The sequence below is a fragment of the Capricornis sumatraensis genome, chromosome 1 (genome assembly GCF_032405125.1).
Source record: "Capricornis sumatraensis isolate serow.1 chromosome 1, serow.2, whole genome shotgun sequence".
Lineage (NCBI taxonomy): Eukaryota > Metazoa > Chordata > Mammalia > Artiodactyla > Bovidae > Capricornis > Capricornis sumatraensis.
Window position 1 is genome coordinate 99,956,701 of NC_091069.1, and position 18,016 is coordinate 99,974,716.

The 18,016-nt window shown below is 47.1% G+C and overlaps 1 protein-coding gene across 1 annotated transcript; it reads left to right on the forward strand.

The window, feature by feature from the left end:
• The first annotated feature begins 1,521 nt into the window (after positions 1-1,521).
• Positions 1,522-17,766, forward strand: CREG2 (cellular repressor of E1A stimulated genes 2). Its single transcript, XM_068989141.1, has 4 exons — positions 1,522-1,929; positions 4,770-4,939; positions 15,644-15,757; positions 17,619-17,766. Exons 1-4 carry the CDS (start codon positions 1,522-1,524, stop codon positions 17,764-17,766), a joined length of 840 nt encoding a protein of 279 aa, XP_068845242.1.
• The last annotated feature ends 250 nt before the right edge of the window (positions 17,767-18,016 follow it).

Below are 18,016 nucleotides of genomic sequence, written 5' to 3' on the forward strand. Positions count from 1 at the left end.
GAACTTACAGGTGGGACATGTGTGATCCAGTTCCTCAACCAGGGACCAAACTAGGGCCCCCTGCATGGGAGCTGGAAGTCCCAACCACCAGACCACCAGGAAAGTCCCTCACCTTTATTTTAGTGTGTAAGTGCAGGGGTTAATAGTCAGCCGCCTGTTGCTCTGGCTAAGCCTTGAGAAAATCACCGTGGGAAAAGAATAAAGGCAAAATATAACAATACAGCATAACCCAAATAAAAAGTATATCGGGTTGATCAGTTGGGGTCGGCATACCCTGAGAGGCTAAAGAAAAACAGTGTGGACCTTGGAACGCCGGGTCAACGCAAGTTCAGAACGTTGCTTGTGCACACACTAACATGTTTTCCCAAGGCAAAAGCAGGTTTATGACCTCCAGCTAGGTGATAGCCCTTGTTAAGAAAATAACAAAGATAGTTTAAAGTAATCAATAAAATGGGAGATGTGACCGGGGACACAGGAGGCTGACTTCATCATAACACAACAGATACTTCCTGCTTGCCAAGACACTAAATAAAACTGATGTGGGCCGGAGGAACAGGGTTCTGGACCCAAGAGGTCTTGAGTCCCCTGGTCCCATCTTTCAAACTGTAATTCTGTCTCTAGTTTCTTTTCCCCAAGCTGTGCGTCGACCACTTGCGGTCCCTATCTGCTGCTCCGGCCACAACATGTAAGTAGTCAGCAATTTGATTATGATTTTAGATGTCCTGCCCTGTGCTCAGTCCTGTCTCATTCTCTTCGACCCCATGGACTGTAGCCATCCAGGCTCCTCTGTCCGTGAAATTCTCCAGGCAAGAATACCGGAGCCAGTTGCCTGTGCCCTCCTCCAGGGGATCCTCCTCACCCAGGGACGGAACTTGCAGTCCTGCAGGTGGGTTCTTTACTACTCGGAGTTTTAGATGGACGGATGGCAAAGCCCTCCTGTCACAGCCAAGTGTAAGACAACCACGGTCCTTACAGAGCAAGAGGACAGGGCTTTGGCCTCAGAAGACTTGGTAAGACTAATCTTACCTTCCCCCTTCGTTTAGCTTCCTCCTCGACCAAACGACAACCACCCCTGCCTCTTGTCTATTTCACAGCACAGAGCGCTTGCTTCATGCCACGCACTGGCCTAAACCTCTTCAAACATTAACCGCTTTCACCCTCCCATCCCTCACCCCCGCGACGGTAGATACTGTTTTCTGTGTTTCCTAATGAAGGAACCGGGCACAGAGAGGTTACGTGACTCGGCAGGGCCGCACAGTTGGTGAGTGGAGGAGTGCGCTGAGCCGGGACCTCAACGGCCCCGCGTCTGGCTGCAGAGCGCTGTGCCATCCACACCGAAAAGGAGCGCAGCCCCGGCCGGGCGCGCAGCGAGGACCGCGCACCGGGGCTGCAGTGCGTGCGGGAGCCCCACCTCCCAGCGCAGCGCGCGGCTGCGAGGACCGCCCGGGGCCCCACCCGGGCACCTGCGGCGGGGGCGGCGCGTGCCTCTCGGGGTCCCCGGGGCCCCGCGCGCTCCGCAAGATGTCGCGGCGCCGCGGCCGGCGGCCCGGGCCCCGCCTGTCCTGGCTGCTGTGGTGTGGCGCCCTGCTGTCCCCGGCCGCGGGCTACGTGATCGTGAGCTCCGTGTCCTGGGCCGTCACCAACGAGGTGGACGAGGAGCTGGACGGAGCCTCCACGGAGGAGACGCTGCCCGCGCTGCTGGGGGACTCGGGCAGCCTCTGGCAGCGGAGCTTCCCGGCCTCGGCGCACAAGGAGGACGCACACCTGCCTCCCCCGGAGGGCGCCGCCCGCTCCAGGCCGCCCCCCGCGCCGCCCGGGATGTTCTCCTACCCGCGCGAGGGCGGCGCGAGGCTGCGCCCGGGCATCGCCCGCTTCCTGGCCCACGCCAGCGCCTGGGGCTGTCTGGCCACCGTGTCCGCCCACGAGAAGGTAAGCCGCCCGGCCGGAGCCGCGTGCAGGGGCGTGCCTGGCGCGCCCTGGGGACCCGGAGAGCCTGGGGCCACTCCCGTGCTCCGATCCAGGTCTAGCAGACGCGCGCGGAGGTCTGGATCGGGGTGGGCAGCGTGTAATTAATGAAAGCAGATTTTGCTTCGGTTACCCGGGCAAATCCGGGGGGCGGGGGGTGGTGGTGAGGGGAAGGACAAGCAGGCTTCCTGCCAGGTGGATGAGGACCGAAGCGCGGTCTTGAAATGGCCAAAGAGGGTGTGTAAATCACCACGCCTGACCAGAGGCCTGGACAAAAGAAGCCGGAGCTGCCTTTGGCATCGCCAAGTGGCACACCAGCCCCTCCCCGCGTCCAGCCCCTCCCCGCATCCAGCCGCATTCCTGCCCGCCGCCGGCCGGAATTGCCCTGTCACCTGCTGACTCCAGAACAGTGGCTTTGGTGGAAATTTACATTTAAAACCATGGCATTGGAGAATTGTTCTGGAAAGGAGGCTCACTGTGCCGAAGCTGTGAGTGTTGGAGCGACAGCGCTGTCCCCAGCTGCCGCTCTCATCCTTGAGTTCACAGGTTATTTTATTCACCTGTTAGACATGATTCCACCTGAAGCTGAAATGACATGGATACTTGATGAGGATGTAGCATTCCTACGTGAACACCCGCCATGAAGCTTTTAGGGCTGTTGAGATAGACGTAAGGAGCCCAGCGGCGGTCCAGTGGTTAGGACTTGGCCTTCCCTCGCAAGGGCTGTGGTTCCATCCCTGATGGGCAGCCAAGATCCCACCTGCCTTGCACCCAAAAAGACAAAAAACAGAAGTAATATTGTAACAAATTCAGTAAGTGAAAACAGTCCACTTAAAAAAAAAAAAACTAAAAAAGAGACGTATGGCAAAAACGATCACAATATTGTAAAGTAATTATTCTCCAATTAAAATAAATTAATAGAAATTTAAAAAGAGTTAGTTGTAAGGGTTTTATTACAGGGCAGTAATTTGAACCCCTATTTATTTAATGCAAAAAAATTTATTTTATTATCACGTTTGTAGATCATGGGGTAGGGTGGTGGGGGAAGGTTCTGGGCCCAGATCCGAGTCTCACCAGCTCCGAAACTGTGGCTAAGTCATTGGGTCCTTCACTTCGCTTTCCTCATCTATGAAATTGTGTTGGGCTAGGTAGTTCTGATGGAGAAGGAAATGGCAACCCATTCCAGTGTTCTTGCCTGGAGAATCCCAGGGACGGCAGAGCCTGGCGGGCTGCCGTCTGTGGGGTCGCACAGAGTCGGACACGACTGAAGCGACTTAGCAGCAGCAGCAGCAGGTAGTTCTGAAGGTCTTTTTATGCTTTGGAAAAAAAAAAGAATCTAAATGACAACTTTATTCTGATGATGGTGATGATCTTAACGTCTCCTACAGCCTTCAAATAGTTTTTCGCAGCAATATCTTATGCCCCTAAGACACACCTTCAGAGGATATGAACCTGGTCTTGGTTTAAAACATAGATCACTCTCAGCAATTAAAAGTCTAATGCCAAAGTATTCAAAGATATTATGACTTTCAACATTCCTTTTCTTAGCCTTGTTAGTAGTTCCCTTTTCCACTATTGACATTTACACCAAATCCAATAAATTCAGAGAACATTTACTACGTGCCTGGCATGTGTGCCCAGCATGACCAGCCAGTTTGCAAATCAGTTCAGTTCAGTCGCTCATTCATATCCAACTCTTTGCAACCCCATCGCAATGTTTGTGAATGACCAGCTGAAAACAGGATCTGGTAATGACATGTTACCATTTTGTAGGATTTCTTCAAAAGTTAAAGCCTCCCCTTATCATAATTCTACATACTGTTGTTAAGTGATACTTCAAAGACAGCCCCCGAGTGCTGAGCTAAGTAACAATAAGAAACACACTCTATAAAGGTCATGATGCTGGACCCAGCAGGGCTTGGGAAAAACCTGAGAAATATTTGTGTGTATGTCTGAGAATTTCACCTGCTTTACTGAACGATCTTGAACAGAAATTGCTTTTGCATGCTTCTATGTCTTCCTTGACGCTAAAAGGGTAAGAAACAAATTCCCTTAAGTTACTGAATTATATGACTGAAATATTACTTACTATAATAAAATATATGAGTGATAAGTGAGGAAGTGGTATAACCCGAAAGGAAACTGTAACAGAAAGTTCCTGGATTCCAAAGACCAGGTAAGATATGAGATTTAAATTCTATCCCCAGAGTTGCCAAAAATTTGGGGGAGGTGGTGAAGGCAGTGGGATTCCTGGGGCAGCTTGTGAGAAAGGTCTTTAGTAACACTCCACCCCTCCATGAATTTCATTGCCTTTCCCCCAAATAACTTTCAATTTAATAGAGTGGTTTTTAATTAGTTTTTTATTTTGTCCCTTAATTTTTTGGTTTGTTTTGGGCCACACCACATGGCATGTGAGATCTTAGTTCCCAGACCAGGGATCGAACCTGGGCCCCCATGTGAAAGTATGGAGCCCTAACCACTAGACCACGAGGGAAGTCCCAATACAATGTGTTTGCTGTTTTTCTGAAGCTTCAAGAATAATTCCCTCACCAGCCCCCATCCACAGGTGCCACTGCTAAGCTCCTCTATAGAAATCATGAAGCCACCATTGCGTACTGTGGATAGATTGGGAACCACTCTGCCTGGGTTTACGACCTGTCAAAACTGTGGTGATGTCATGCTGCCTTTGCGTCCCCAGTGCTCTTTTTTCTGGTCAGAGACACAGACTTAGCTCCCAGCTCAAGTCAGTCCACAGCCCTCTATTGAAAAGGCCCCCCCTTTTTTTTTTCCTTGATGTCTGTTAGATCCCAGGCCTGCCATTTGGGACCTGCCTGCCCATCAGTGATGGCCCCTTCAACAACAGTACAGGGATTCCTTTCTTCTACGTGACACCCAAGGACCTCCTGGTGGCCGATCTGATGAAGAACCCCATGGCCTCGCTCCTGCTGCCAGAATCTGAAGGAGAGTTCTGCAGGTAGGCAAGGGCCTGGCCTCCCTCACCCAGCTCCTCCACACAAGGCAGGGAGGTTGTGGCGTTCGTGGGGCCCTGAGATGCAAAGCCATTCCTCACCACTCGACCAGGGCTGTTTCTGGTACTGGCTTTTGGTCTCACAAGGCTCCAAGACTGTGGCCGAGGCACTGGGGTCTCCATGCTGCTTTCATCATCTATGGAATTAAGCGATGCACTAGGTAGTTTTGAAGGTTCTTTTTTGTTTTGAAAAAAATTATTGAAGCAACAACTTTATTCTGAAGTTGGCAATGATTGTAACCACTTAGGCAGCTTCCAAATGGGTTTTCACGTTTCTGTTTTATGTCCCTAAGACACGCCTTTGGAAGACAGGAAACTGAAATGTGAAGCTGATCTTGGTTTAAAATACAGATCATTTCAAGCAATTAGAAGTCTAGTGCTGGGGGGATTTCCCTGGTGGTCCACAGGCTAAGACTTTGAACTCCCAGTGTAGGGGGCCTGAGTTTGATCCCTGGCCGGGGAACTACATCCCACATGCCACAGCTAAGACCCAGCGCAGTCAAATAAATAAACAAATAAATAAAAAAATTTAAAATATATTTTTTTAGAGTCTAACGCCAGGGACTTCTCTGGTGGTCCAACAGTTAAGACTCTGTGCTTCTAACACAGGGGGATCCCCAGTTGGGGAACTAAGATCCCACCATGTGCCAAGGTGCACAGCCAAAAAAAAAAAAAAAAAAAACCTATAAAAGTCTAGTGCCAGTGTGTTCCAGATACATTGGCAACATATGTTGTAAGAATGTATTATAGGCCGTGGAATCAGATCGATAGAATTCTACCATTCATGAGGTGTGTGATTTGGGGCTCAAAGTTATTGAACTTTGGGAGCCTCCATTTCCTCATCTGTGAAATGGAAATAGCAATTTCTACCTCCTAGGGTGATGGGGAGGGTTGGAAAGATTTGAGTGTCTTGCAAAGCACGGGTGAGTAAATGATAGCTCTTGCTGTGACGGCAAAGGTGGAGGTGGGGAGGAGAGGGTAGAGAAGGAAGAGCCAGTGGTTTGTCCCCCAGGAACAGGCTGCACAGAGTCTATTTAGTGTTTTTCTACCGGCCCCCATGAGGCATGCGCGATGAAGACCCAGAGTCCCTAAAATCACTTACTCAAGAACTATCTAGGGATTTCCCTGGTGGTCCAGTGGCTAAGACTCTACATTCCCAGTGCAGGGGGCCCGCATTTGATCCCTGGCCAGGGAACTAGATCCCACATGCTGAAACTAAAAGGCTTAGCACAGCAGAATAAATAAATACACATTTTAAAATAAATAAATGTTACTTCTTTTTAAGAAGACAACTCTCTAAACGAAAGGACAGTTAGGCAAAAATGGAACACTGTCTGAAATAAAAATGTGGTGCTGCTAGGGAGATGTCTGAAATAAAAATGTGGTGCTGCTAGGGAGATGTCTGCACCCAGCTAGCTTCTGGAGGGGGATGCATGGAAGGGACACCCCCACAGGAGTAGCAGAGGTGCCAGGAGACCTCGGGAGAGTCCCTTCACCCCCAGAGCCTCAGTTGTCTTCACCTGTAATGTAGTGATGAACTCAGGTAAAATTCCTCCCAGCTCCAAAATGCTGTACTTCTGTATGCAAAGCATGAAAAACACATTAAGTGAACAGACGTCAGTTCTTAAGGGGCTTCATTCATGTCTGACTCTTTGCAACCCCATGGACCCTAGCCCACCAGGCTCCTCTGTCCATGGGATTCTCCAGGCAAGAATACTGGAATGGGTTGCTATATCCTTCTCCAGGGGATATTCCTGACCCAGGGATGGAACTCGAGTCACCTTCATTGTAGGAGGATTCTTTATTGCTGAGCCACCAGGGAAGCGCTTCTTTGGGGCAGGGAAGTGGTAATAATCAGAGCAACAATGTGCCATAAAATGCAGCCTGGATAAGGCCCTGTTGCTTACACCCCACCTCCACCCTTCACCCGTCACCCCCCACGCCCCGCCGCTCCCCGCCCCGCTCCTCCGCACTGGAGCTGACAATGGGGATCCAGCCAGCCAGAGGCAGTTCAGCTGACCCAGTGCTTTACCTGAGCATCTTTCAAAACCCAGACAAGATCCACAAGATCCTAAGATTCTCCCACCTAAACTCTTTCATTAGGAAAAGATAACAAAATCCTGAATATGGCCTAGGAGACTCTGCCTGGGAGCTCCACCTACCTCTCAGAATAAAAATAATGGCTGATCTCTAATAGTCAATATGATCTCTAATAATTAAGTTAATACCCCTAATAATTAATAATTGACTTAATATGTGGTTTAGGCCTTCCTTCATTGCAGGAGACGCTGGTTTGATCTCTGGGTTGAAAAGATCCCCTGGAGAAGGGAATGGCAACCCACTCCAGTATTCTTGCCTGGAGAATTCCATGAATAGAGGAGCCTGGTGGGCTACAGTCCATGGGGTCACAAAGAGTCAGACAGGACTGAGCAACTAACTCTATTAAGTGAGAGCTTTAACCTGAAAACTTGTCATCTAAGCTGATGTATGTGTTTGGCAAGTAGCTCAGAAGTCCTTTTTTAAAAATTGTGATAATTGACATGTTGATTTGATACATTTATGTATTACAATATGTTACCCCTGCAGTCCTAGCTAACAACTTGATCACATCACATAATTATCATTTCTTTTTTGTGGTGAGAACATTTAAGATCTAGTCTCCTAGCAACTTTGACATTTATAACACAGTAATGTTGAATATTCATTGGAAGGACTGATGCTGAAGCTCTAGTACTTTGGTCACCTGATACGAAGAGCCAACTCACTGGAAAAGACCCTGATGCTGGGAAAGGTGGAGGGCAGGAGGAGAAGGGGGCGACAGAGGGTGAGATTGTTGGATGGCATCAATGACTCAATGGACATGAGTTTGAGCAAGCTCAGGGAGATGGTGAAGGACAGGGAAGCCTGGCGTGCTGTGGTCCGTGGGGTCACAAAGGGTCGGACACGACGGAATGACTGAACGACAACAACGTTGGGTATGACCCCTGTGCGGACTCTAGATCCCCAGGACCTAGTCATCTTCTGACTGCAAATCTGTGCTCTCTGAGCAACATCTCCCCAGTTCCCAAGCCCCTAGACCCTCATAGCCACCACTGAGTCTGTTTCAGTGTGTCCGGCTTTTGCAGCTTCCACGTATAAGGATGTCATGCAACATTCGTCTTTATCCGGCTTGGTGTGATGCCCTCAAGGTTCATCCACGTGGCTGCAGACGGCATTAGTTCACTTTTTATTGCTGCATCACAGGCCATTGTACACCTGTTGCTGCCTCTTTACCCACTCACCTGTCGACAGACACCTGGATGTTTCCATGTCCACCTACTGTAAATAGTGCCGCTGTGAACTTCCGCATACATGTGTCTTTTTGAATTAGAGCTTCTGTCTTTTCCAGATATATGCCCAGCAGTGGGGTTGCTGGATCATGTCATAACTCTATGTTTAGTTTTTTAAGGAACCTGCATACTGTCTTCTGTAGTGGTTGCACCAATTACGTTCCCACCATGAGTGCAGGAGGGTTCCCTTTTCTTTAAGCCCTCTCCAGCATTTATTATTTGTAGATTTTTTGATGGTGGCCATTCTGACCAGTGTGAGGTGATACCTCACCGAGGTTTTGACTTGTATTTCTCTATTAATAATCAGCGATACTGAGCATCTTTTCATGTGCCTATTAGCCATCTGTGTGTCTCCTTTGGAGAAATATTTATTTAGGTCTTCTGCCCATTTTTTGACTGGGTTGTCTTTTTGACATTGAATTTTATGAGTTGTTTGTATGTTTTGGAGATTAACCCCTTATCAGTCGCATCATTTACAAATATTTTCTCCCAGTTCACAGGTTTTCTTTTTATTTTGCTGATGATTTCCTTTGCTGGGCAAAAGACTTTTGCGTTTGATTAGGCCTCATTTGTTTATTTTTGTTTTTGTTTCTTTTGCCTAGGGAGACTGAGCTAAGAAAAAATGCTGCAATTTATATCCAAGAATGCTTTGGCTAATGTTCTCTTCTAGGAATTTCATGGTGTCGTGTCTTCTATTTAGGTCTTTAAAACACTCTGAATTTGTTTTTATGTGTAGTGTGAGGGAGTGTTCTAACTTCACTGATTTATGTGAGACTGTCTTTTCCCCATTGTATATTTTTGCCTCCTTTGTCAAAGATGAGTTGACCATAGGGTATGGGTTTATTTCCGGGCTCTATTCTGTTCCGTCCACCTATTAGTATGTGTATGCCTTTGCTGGTACAGTTCGCTCGACTCCCATCTCAGGCCACGTTGAACTGAATGCTGTTACCTGCACTGCGTTCTCTTGGGCTTCCTAGGTGGCTCAGTGGGCAAAGAATCCGTCTGCAATGCAGGAGATGCAGGAGACGTGTGTTTGATCCCTGGGCCGGGAAGATCCCCTGGAGGAAGGCATGGCAACCCACTCCAGTATTCTTGCCTGGAGACTCCCATGGACAGAGGAGGGCTGTGGTCATAGGGTCACAAAGAGTCGAACACGAGCGACTGAGCACATGGCCTCTAATCTGATCTTCTGCCTCCCTCTCTAAGGAGCCTTGTGTTTCCCTTGGGCCCGTCCAGATAATCCAGGATAAACTTCCCATCTCACAGTCATTGACTTAATCATGTCTATGAAGTCCTTCTTGCCATGTAAATAACAGTCAGACGTTCTGGGGACTAGGACGTGGACATCTTTGCCGGGAGGCTTTATTCAGCCCACCACGGATGGATGTACAGTTTCAGTGCATTTGCAAGTGTGGAGAGAAACATGGTAACTCATTCTGACATAGGCTAAGGCTCTCCTTGGTATACTGAGGGAGTCATGATTGTTCCTATTTATAACATACATGTTTTCTAAATATAGATATTAAAACGACTCAACCTGATATGCAATCAATTCATATAAATTTTAATATATTCTTAGCACAGCAAAATGATAGAGAGAGGTGAAAACTGCAGACAAGTGGGTTGTAAACTGAACGGTCCTGAAATCATGATTTGCCCGTTAGAGTGAACTGTTTTTGGCATCCCTGCTGCTCTCCCGCCTGGGAGTGGACCTAGCTCCCCCTTTCGCATGTCTTGTCCCTCTGCACGTGTCTCTCTGGAGTCTATTGAATCACAAGACTTGATGGATCAGAGAAAATCCTAGCCCAAGACACTCACAGAAATGTAGCAGCCTGTCCTACAAAGACACATGGCCAAGGCTTCCAAATGACAACGATTTCATCCCAAGAAACTCAGAGAAGTCATGGATAAGAACATCAACCAGGAGTAGAAATGGCATCAACAGCATGAAAATGGACCAACTTGTTCAGAGTCTCAAAAAATAGAGGCTGGAAGGGCCTGCTGCTGCTGCTGCTAAGTCGCTTCAGTCGTGTCCGACTCTGGGTGAGTGCAGAGACGGCAGCCCACCAGGCTCCCCCGTCCCTGGGATTCTCCAGCCAAGAACCCTGGAGTGGGTTGCCATTTCCTTCTCCAATGCATGAAAGTGAAAGTGAAGGTGCAGTCGCTCAGTCGTGTCCGACTCTTCGCGATCCCATGGACTGCAGCCTACCAGGCTCCTCCATCCATGGGATTTTCCAGGCAAGAGTACTGGAGTGGGGTGCCATTGCCTTCTCCGGAAGGGCCTGCAGATGAACCCAAATAACTTTCACAGTTATTCCAGAACAGACTGTTTAAAAAAACAATAGTGTTGGGCTTCCCTGGTGGCCAGTGGTTAAGGTTGTGTGCTCCCAAGGCAGGGGGCATGGGTTCCCTGGTCAGGGAACTAAGATCCCACTTGCCACATGACAAAAAGTAAAAATAAATAAATACATAAGTTTGTCCAAGATATTAACAAAAAAGACTATTTGAAAAGAAAAGTGACCCTTCCTGAGATGGATTTGCTCCCCTCCATTATCACCACCACCTCAACCTGAGTCACACAGAGATGCACAAATGCAAAATCGGCCGCAGTCACTATTAAAAAGCTTTAATAGTGAGGTTCTCTTGCTCCATTAGGAGCCAAGGAATGAAGTTAAGCTAGAGTCAGAGGTCAAAGAGTAGCAGATGGTGTCTCAGACTAGGGAGCCTGTGTGCATGCTAAACAGAAAACAAGGGGAGTACGGAAGACCTCTAGGTTCAGGAAGGCAGAACAGGCGGTTCCTTTGTGCCTGCTAACACCGCCAGCTAGGGGAGCGGGCCCCTAAAAACCCTGGACTAGTCCGACAGAACAAGGCCATTCAAGGCTTCCAAACAGTACCAGCAGCATCTCTTCCATTATTTTGCTCTATAACCCTCGTAAGATGTAATATTTTGTCTAAAGAAGAGATAACAGGCTTCAGGGAAAATTCATTCTCTTGCCTTTTCCAGCTTCTAGAGGCTCTCTTCTCTCCTGGGTTCAGCCCCACCTCCCATATTCAAAGCCAGCTATGGCCAGGAGAGTCTTTTTCCCATCACATCACTCCAACCTTCTGTTTTGCCTCCCTCTTCCACTTTTAAGGATCTTTTTGATCACACTGATCCCAGGTTGATAATCCAGGTCAGCTGATTAACTCCCCTTGGCCATGAAAGGTGACACATTAGAGAGTTTGGGGTGGACATGTACACACTGCCATGTTTAAAATGGGTCACCAACAAGGACCTACTGCACATCGCAGGGAGCTCTGCTCAATGTTATGTGGCAGCCTGGGGGGGAGGGAAGTGTGGGGGAGAATGGATCCATGTATTTGCATGGCTGAGTTGCTCTGCTGTGCACCCAAAAACTATCACAACATTGTTAATTGGTTTTATACGCCAATATAAAACTAAAAGCTAAAAAAAAAAAGTAACACAGTCACATGTTTCAAAGATTAGTATGTGGACTTTTTCAGGGGCTCTTATCCCCCCTATCATAGTGGGAAGGAAGTTAGAGGGGTTATCTACTGTGTAAATGAAAAGCTTTCAATTTACCTATTTAAACACATTATCTTCTTTCTTGGAGAAGGAAATAGCAACCCACTCCAGTTCTCCTGCCTGGAGAATTCCATGGATGGAGGAGCCTGATAGGCTACAGTCCACGGGGTCGCAAAGAGTCGGACACGACTGAGCGACTTCACTTTCTTTCTTTCTATAGTTCCTTTTGGAGAAGGAAATGGCAACCCACTCCAGCGTTCTTGCCTGGAGAATACCAAGGACAGACGGGCCTGGTGGGCTACGGTCCATGGGGCTGCAAAGAGTCGGACACGACTGAGCAACACACACACACACATACACACACACATCTTCTAGCTGGTGTAATCACCACCAATGGAGATGGAAAATGCTCCCTTCTTAAATGCAATGGTTCTTCTATTATGACTTACTTATGAATCCTCATTTCATTGCTTTCATGAAGGAGCAAGTTTGTAGGGAAAAAATGGCTTTACTAGCAAACAAATTCAGTACAACTGATGACAGTCTTGTCGGGTACATGTAAATTTAGTTCCCATTTACTATTTTTACTTTCTCCTATCCAGCTCAGGTTTTTATGCAAACTTCAATGTCAATTCAGTGTTTACAGCTGTTATGTAGATTGCCTCCCATCCTTCTTTCATCTTAGAAAAATTCACAATTCAGCAACAACACTATTGTGGTTCAAAACCATCATGAATGGTAACACTTTCAAATGGTACACAATGTTCTCACATGAAGCAATTTATGTGGGTGTGTCCACTCTTTCTCTTGTTAGGACTCAACAGAGTGTGTAATAAAGAAAAACTTGTAGGCAGGTGAAAACAAGTTCCCTAAGTATAAGCAAGACGTGTGTTTTGCTTAACAAATGTACCTTTCTCAAGTTAATGTTATAATGGACAGGAATGAGTTCTAACGAGTCAAGCCTCAAAGCCGCCGTTTTGTGATATACACCATCTTTGAAAAGAGCATCCTCAGAGTCTCCTTGGTCATCTGTACCTGGGGTCCCAAGACCACCCTCAGGTTCCTTGGAAGAACTCACAGGACTCAACAGCTCATGGTTTATTCCAGTGAGAGGATACAGATCAAGGTCATCAAGGGCAAAAGGGGCATGAAATAAAGTCCAGGAAAAACCAGGCCTGAGCTTCCAAGGGCTCCTTCCCGCTAAAATTACATGGAGATACCCTTAATCCTTCCACAAATGATGTGTGACAATAGGTGCAAGATATTGCCAACCTGGGAAGCTCACCTGAGCCTTGGTATCCAGGATTTTTCTTGGAATCCAGTCACTTGGCAGTTTCAACATCTGCATGATTGATCTTAGCTACTCAGACTCAGGGCCCAGGAGGTCAAGCTGACCCAGCATGGCCCAGGGCCTCAGGCACAAAAACATGCTTATGAAGTAGGGAATCTCAAGGGCTCAGAGGCATCTTCGAGGAGCCAGTCAGGGGTTGGTCCTCCTGAAGACAAGCCTTTCAGAACCCAGGTCTGCTGAGTTACCCCTTCACTGCCCACCAGGAGATAATGGTATGTGACCGTTATTTTTCTTTTTGGTCTTTTTCCAGCTTTATTGGGGTATAATTGACAAAATTATAAGATATTTAAAGTACACACCCTGATGATTTGATATACATACACATTGTGCAAAAATTCCCACCACCTTACAGCCAGTGAGAAGAGTAGAGAGATTCCTTAAAAAAATAAAATTAGAGCTCCCATATGACCCTGCAATCACATTCCTGAGCATATATGTGGAGAAGAACATGATCCGAAAGGATACGAGCACCTCCGCGTTCATTATAGCACTGTTTGCAGTAGCCAGCACATGGAAGCAAGCTAAATGGCCCTCAACTGAGGGATGGAGAAAGAAGATGTGAAAGAAAGGGTGGTGTGTGTTTATATACAATGGAATACTGTTCAGTCATCAAAAAGAATGAAATAATGCCATTTGCAGCAACAGGGATGGACCCAGTTTGTCCTCGAGTGAAGTAAGTCAGAGAAGGAGTAATATGGTATGACATCCCTTATATGTGGTATCTAAGAAAAAATGATACAAATGAACTTACCTACCAAACAAAAGAACACAGGTTTAGAGAATGACCTTATGGTTGTGGGGAGTGGGAGGAAGGAAGGGAAGAAGGGATAGTTAGGGAATTTGGGATGGATATGTACACACTGCTATATTTAAAATGGGTCACCAACAAGGATGTACTGGGTACCACAAGGATACACAATGCTACCTGCTCAACGCTACATGGAAGCCTGGATGGGAGCGGAGTTTGGGGGAGAAGGGATACATGTATCTGTATAACTGAGTCCCTTTGCTGTCCACCTGAAACTATCACGACATTGTTAATTGGCTATATGGCAATACAAAGTAAAAATTTTTTAAAAATCTCACCATGTAGCTAATTAACATATCTGTCACCGCTATTTATCTTTTTTTGTGGGAACACTCTCAAGTTCTCTTCTCAGAAAATTTCCACTACACAATATAGCATTGCTAACAAGAGTTGCCATGGTATAAATTAGATTCTCAGATTTTCCTCATCTTATAGCTGCAAGCTCATACCCTTTTACCAAACTCCCTATCGGGCCCCTAGCCCCTGGAAACCACTTTTCTGCATTACATAATTGTAATAGTCAAAGAATACAGAAATATATGAAATAAAAAAGAACTTTCCCCCAACACCTCAAGCCCCTCAAATCTCTTTCTGACTTCACTCAGTGTGATCATGTCTAGGTCTGTCTATCCATGTTGCTCCAAATGGCATTATCTCACTCTTTTTTATGGCTGAGTAATATTCCATTGTATATACGTACCACAAATGTCGGAAAGAAAAAGACAGATATCATATAATATAACTTACATGTGGGATCTAAACTATGACACGACGAACTTATCTACAAAGCAGAAACAGACTCACAGGCATAGAGAACAGACTTGCGATTGCCAAGGGGGAGGGTGCTGGGGGAGGGATGGACTGGGAGCCTGGGGTTGGTAGATGTCAACTATCACCTTTAGAATGGATGAACAACAAGGCCCTACTGTATAGCACAGGGATCTGTATTCACGGCCCTATGATAAGCCATCATGTAAAAGAATATTTTTAAATAATAAAATATATTAAATATTTTAATATTATATATATATATATAAAACCAAAGCACTTTGCTGTACAACAGGAATTAACACAAGCTGCCAGTAATTTTATTGGAACACAGTACATCAACTGTGTTCCAATAAAATTTAAAAGTTAAAGTATTTTCACACAGCCAGTGTGACAGGTGTGTTTGTGCACACTAGATGTCAGTCTGCATTCTCGGGCCAGGAGACAACTTGGGAAGTGCTAGTCAAGAGCATGCAGGCCAGGGCAGGGCTCTGCAAGGCCCTCACTGGGAGCCCCTGCTCAGTCCGCTCACTGCTCTGTACAGCTCCGGACCCCGTCTTCATCCATCCATCCGTCGGTGGACACTGAGGTTGTTTGCTTGTCTTGGCTATTGTGTATAGTGCTGCAGTGAACAGTGGGGTGCGTGTATCTTTTTGGATTATGATTTTCTCTGGATATATGCCCAGGAGTGGCATTTCTGGATCATATGTGTCAAAGTATTTTCAAATAATTCCAGAAAAATGTAAAAACCTGAATGATATAACTAGCGATGTAACTATTATTTTCTCTTTTTCGTAAAACTCTTCATATGTCCTGCTGATGTTCTATCATCATTTTAATATCTGGAAAATGTCCTTCAAATGCAGAAAAAACATCGTGGACCCAGAAGATCCTCGCTGTGCCCGGTTAACGCTCACTGGTCGGATGGTTGCAGTGTCTCCAGAAGAATTAGAATTTGCCAAGCAAGCCATGTTTTCAAGGTTGGTATGTGGTTTAAGTGTTTGCTCTTACCAAACCCTTAAAAGTTACTATGACACTGGCATCAGAAGTGCCTTCCTTCATGTGCAAATATTTGTGGAGTTATTGACCTGCCCAGGCAATGGCACCCAACTCCAATACTCTTGCCTGGCAAATCCCATGGACGGAGGAGCCTGGTAGGCTGCAGTCCATGGGGTTGCGAAGAGTCAGACACGATTGAGTGACTTCCCTTTCACTTTTCACTTTCATGCATTGGAGAAGGAAATGGCAACCCACTCCAATATTCTTGCCTGGAGAATCCCAGGGACGGGGGAGCCTGGTGGGCTGCCGTCTATGGGGTCGCACAGAGTCGGGAACGACTGACCGACTAACACACACACACACACACACACACACACGGTTTAAGGGGCTTCCCCCTGTGGCTTAGCCTTAAAGTATCTGCGTGCAATGCTGGAGACGTGAGTTCGATCTCTGGTCTGGGAAGTAAGATCCCACATGCTGTGCGGCAACTGAACCCAAGCAGCTCAACTACTGAGCCTGCACATCATAACTAAGGCCTGGTGCAGCCAAATAAACAAACAGCAATACTAAAAAGCAGAGACATCCTGCCAACTATGCCAAAAAATAAAAAAACAGAGACAGCACTTTGCCAAAAAAGATCCACCTAGTCAAATCTATGGCTTTTCCAGCAATCATGTATGAATGTGAGAGTTGGACCATAAAGAAGGCTGAGTGCCAAAGAACTGATGCTTTCGAATTGTGGTGTTGGAGAAGACTCTTAAGAGTCTCTTGGACAGCAAGGAGATCAAATCAGTCAGTCCTGAGAGATCAACCCTGAATGTTCATTGGAATGACGGATGCTGAAGCTGAAGCCCCAATACTTTGCCACCTGATACAAAGAGCTGACTCACTGAAAAAGACCCTGATGCTGGGAAAGATTGAAGGCAAGAGGAAAAAGAGACGATAGAGGGTGAGATGGTTAGATAACATCACCGACTCAACAGACATGAGTCTGAACAAACTCTGGGAGATAGTGAAGGATGGAGGAGCCTGCCGTGCTGCAGTCCATGGGGTCGCAAAGAATTGAACATGACTTAGCAACTGAACAACAACATTTATTTATATTTATTTTGGCTGCACTGGAGCTGCTTGCTAGCTCCATGGGCTTAGTTGCTCCGAGGCATGTGGGATCTTAGTTCCCAGACCAGGGATTGAACCTGAGTCCCCTGTATTGAAAGGTGGATTCTTAACCACTAGACAGCCAGAGAAGTCCCAATAAATATTTAGAAAATAAATAAATACTCAGTTTTTAAACAACGAAATAAAAAGAGAGAGGCTCGAAATTCTTTTAACATCTCATACAGAGACATTTTAAGCCTTTCTTGATGCTTCCTGATAGCAATGACCCACGTCCCCTGAACACTTCCTCCATGTAGGTTCCTTATGAGCCTCACTGGCTGCTCCCCATGCAGCCCTGTGATCCCAGCAGCATCCCTCTCACCCCACATGACCAGTGAGGAGAGGGCAGATAGCGCGTGAGGCTTCCCGGTTTATCAGCAGCCAAACTGTGGTTCAAACCACGTTGCCTGGCTCCAGACTTGCGCTGTCCACCACCCTCTGGGGACGAGAGTGTCCTGCCCTCCTTTCGGGGTCCCAGACCCCAGCCCTCCCAGGGACAGAGGAGCCGGCAGGGGCTACAGTCCATGGGGTCGCAAAGAGTCAGACAGGATTGAGCAGCTGAACACAAGCCCAGGAGCCCTGGCGTCTGGCCCTGTGACCTGGCCAGGGCTACGTCTGGCCCTGTGCTCCAGAGGCGCACCCTCTAATGAAAGCTCCCCTATGGCGACTTCTTTATTTCCGCAGACACCCAGTGATGAGAAAGTGGCCTCGGCCATATGAATGGTTCTTCATGAAGATGAAGATAGAACACATCTGGCTTCAGAAATGGTATGGAGGAGTAGCCGACATCTCCAGGGAGGAGTACTTCAGAGCCGTTCCAAGAAAGGCCTGATGGAGGGAGAAGAAAGTCCTTGAGGCTTGCGTAAAATGGAAACCTTTTACGCAGCACTGCCGGACAGCGGTTGACTGCTGTCTCTTTGTGGAAGGGTTCACAGCAGGCCTGTCACCCTGACAGCAAGCAAGATGAAAGCAGGTCACCAGGGACCCCTGTGCTGGCAGGAGAGTGAAGTGGCCGTTTGCAAATACCCAGATCACACAGGGACTCCACCTAGAGAGTCTGTTCACGTGCTTTCAAACCAGAC